Here is a 3,053-nt window from a genome sequence, read left to right as displayed (position 1 = left end):
CTGAATATGTTTGTACCTGTTTTTATTTGTATATTTTGCTTGGTCAAACTGCAAACGTGCTAAAAATAAACTCGTCAAGCTTTTCAGCAGGTCTCATACTATAATGCAAATACTTTTACTTCAGTCCTATGCAAAATGTAGAGGAGTAAAAGTACAGATACCTTCTCTCAAATGTAGTGAAATAAAAATAAAGTACAGATATCTAAATTTTTACATATACATACATTTTTACAAATACGTATATTGCGTAGTTCCTGGTCAGAAAACGTTGACTGGATAACTGTATTATTTGACAACTATACTATTATATGTATAAAGCTGATACACAGATATGAGTCAGTGGCAAGTGATGCTAGTGTGAAGATATATCAAATTCAAATACAGTAAAACAATTTTGTATAAAACAAGTAGGTGAATATATTGGTCAATATGCAGTGCTAAATATACATCTGCAGTACTATAGTGTAATCAAGGAGCAATCAGTAAGACAGGGAGGGGCAGGAGCAACAAACAAAACTTGAACTTGCAAATAGGTAATATGGAAATAGTCATGTAGTGTGTCACCGTGATGTAGCCATGTCCAGTGTCAAGGTGTGTCCGGTGTCACGCCAACGCAGTGTGCTAGTCAGCTCGGGGCTGTTGTGTTGGCGAACAGTGGTGTGGCCCAAGTAAGTAGATTTCTAGTTTTGTGATTATTGTCTTATCGTGTAAATTACCTTTGATCAGAACATTAAAGGACCTGGCTTCTTTAGATTCTAGTCATGTCTGGTTGCATACTCAGGTAAATTCTTTTGCTAATATATTTGCGGTCTAATAGTGTCATAGCGTGGACCTTTTAACACTATCGTCTAAATAAACTTTGTCTCTTTACTGGTAAAAACATATAGCTCTTTTTTACTTTATTTGGTTTGAAATGGGCCAGTGTGGCTCTTTTGCTGTAAAAGGTTGCAGACCTCTGATCTAGACATAAAAGTTGTGGAGTAAATCGTGTCTTACCAGTTTCATATCTACCCCAAAAAAGTGGAAAAATGTGTTAAATTATTTAAAGGGCCCATCTTAAAGTATTTTCAGATCTGTTATAATTAAACATAATTAGCTTAATATAATTTCATTTTATCTTCTCTAGTTTGTAGATATGGCTGCTGTGAACTACTCGCTGTCAGAAGACCAGTTTGTTTGCTCCATCTGCCTGAGTGTCTTCGTGGACCCAGTCAGCACTCCATGTGGACACAACTTCTGTAAGAGCTGCATTTGCAGTTACTGGGATGAAAGTAGTCACTGCACATGCCCACTTTGTAAAGAGGACTTCAACACAAGACCACAATTAAAAATTAACACTTTGCTTTCCCACATGGCTTCTCATTCCCTGAAGAAACCTCCAAAACAAGAAGAGAGTTGTGAAGTTCCAGAAGAACCAACTCCAGACCAACAGGTTCGCTGTGATATTTGTTCTGAACCAAAGCTAAAAGCAGTAAAATCTTGCCTGGTGTGTTTGGTGTCATTCTGTGATACTCACCTGGAGCCTCATGGGACAGTGTCAGCACTGAGACATCATCGGCTGGTGGAGCCCGTATCTAACCTGGAGAGCAGGATGTGTGCAGAACATCACAAACCTCTGGAGCTTTTTTGTAAGACCGACAACATCTGTGTCTGCACCTACTGTTCTTTTTCAGACCACAAAAGTCACAATATTGTTCCACTGGGTGAAGAGTGCGAAGAGAGAAAAGCGGAGGTGATGAAGATGTTGAGTGTAAGAAAGAAGAAAATTGAACAAATACAAACTTCTTTGGAGCTCAGTCAGAAAGCAGCTAACAAAGTGACCACAGAGGGACTGGAGGTGTTCACAGCTCTGGAACAGGCCGTACAGAAGAACTTGGATAATCTCATAAAGGAGATTCAAGGAAAACTTGAGAAAACAACAAAGCAAAACAAAGACCTGATCGCTGAATTAGAAAATCAAATATCTGAGCTGGACCACAGAAGCACTGAGATGGAGAAACCAGCAAACTCGGAGGACTACCTTCAGTTTCTGAAAACATTTACACCATTTAAATCGGATCCAAACATAAAGAACTGCTCCATGCTCAGCATCTGCCAGCCCTCGTTTAAAGGACCAGTTGTTAGATCTTTGTTAGATCTGGAGAAAACGTTCACTGAGGTCTTAAACAGAATCTATCAGGCCGATCTAAAAGCTAAACAAAAATGTGAAGTTGATCCCAAGCTATCTATGAAATTTGGCAACAAAAAATGCTCTTACATGTGGGGAAGGGAAAATGTTCCTATCGATCCTGAAACATTTTCTGTTTTTCCTTTTGTTATGGGGCAGCAGAGTTTTTCCTCTGGAAGTTTTTACTTTGAAGTTCAGGTCACACGAAAAACTCAGTGGGCTTTAGGAGTGGCCAGAGAGTCCATAAACAGAAAAGATGAAATAACATTAAGCCCTTCATTTGGTGTTTGGGTTATTTTGTTACAGCATAGTGAGCTTTTAGCTTTGGCTACCCCACGTGTCAATCTTTCCCTCAGGTGTGCCCCTCGAAAGGTTGGTGTGTAGATTATGAGGAAGGAGTTGTCTCTTTCCATGATGTAGATGCTGCAGCTCCCATCTACTTCTTCACTGGCTGCTGTTTTAATGACAAACTTCGGCCCTTTTTTGTCCAAGGAGCATAGAAAACAGGAGAAACATAAGTCCCATGATCATTTCATCTGTTTGTTCTTAGACTCTCTGCCATTGTATTCGGATTTCTGTTAGTATTCAATATCATCTGGATGGAGGTATAACTATATTAAATGTAAAAAATAAATAAAACATCCAATAATACCCCTAGGCTTAGCCAAGAAAATGAATGTACAATTTAACTACTAAAGAACACACAGGTTCATCACTGACAGACTGTTAGGAGAGGGTGCTATCAGAGATGTCCTGGGCCAGTGAGAGAAAAGAGGAATGAGAGAAGGATTCCTGCTGCGCCAGTTAGAGACTGAGCCAATGTGTCAGCACCACCAGCAGCACCACAACTACCACAACCCCAGCGAAGGAGTTGCCACCAGCAGCA

At 39.7% G+C, this 3,053-nt stretch overlaps 1 protein-coding gene across 1 annotated transcript; it reads left to right on the top strand.

Moving 5' to 3' along the window:
• Positions 1-1,135: 1,135 nt before the first annotated feature.
• Positions 1,136-2,667, top strand: LOC117370038 (E3 ubiquitin-protein ligase TRIM47-like). The gene is given in 2 exon segments (XM_033965385.2): positions 1,136-2,543; positions 2,546-2,667. Coding segments are annotated over 2 exon segments (1,530 nt in total).
• The last annotated feature ends 386 nt before the right edge of the window (positions 2,668-3,053 follow it).

The sequence above is a fragment of the Periophthalmus magnuspinnatus genome, chromosome 4 (genome assembly GCF_009829125.3).
Source record: "Periophthalmus magnuspinnatus isolate fPerMag1 chromosome 4, fPerMag1.2.pri, whole genome shotgun sequence".
Lineage (NCBI taxonomy): Eukaryota > Metazoa > Chordata > Actinopteri > Gobiiformes > Gobiidae > Periophthalmus > Periophthalmus magnuspinnatus.
Note: the sequence above shows the minus strand (reverse complement) of the source record. Positions and strands in the feature narration are given on the sequence as shown.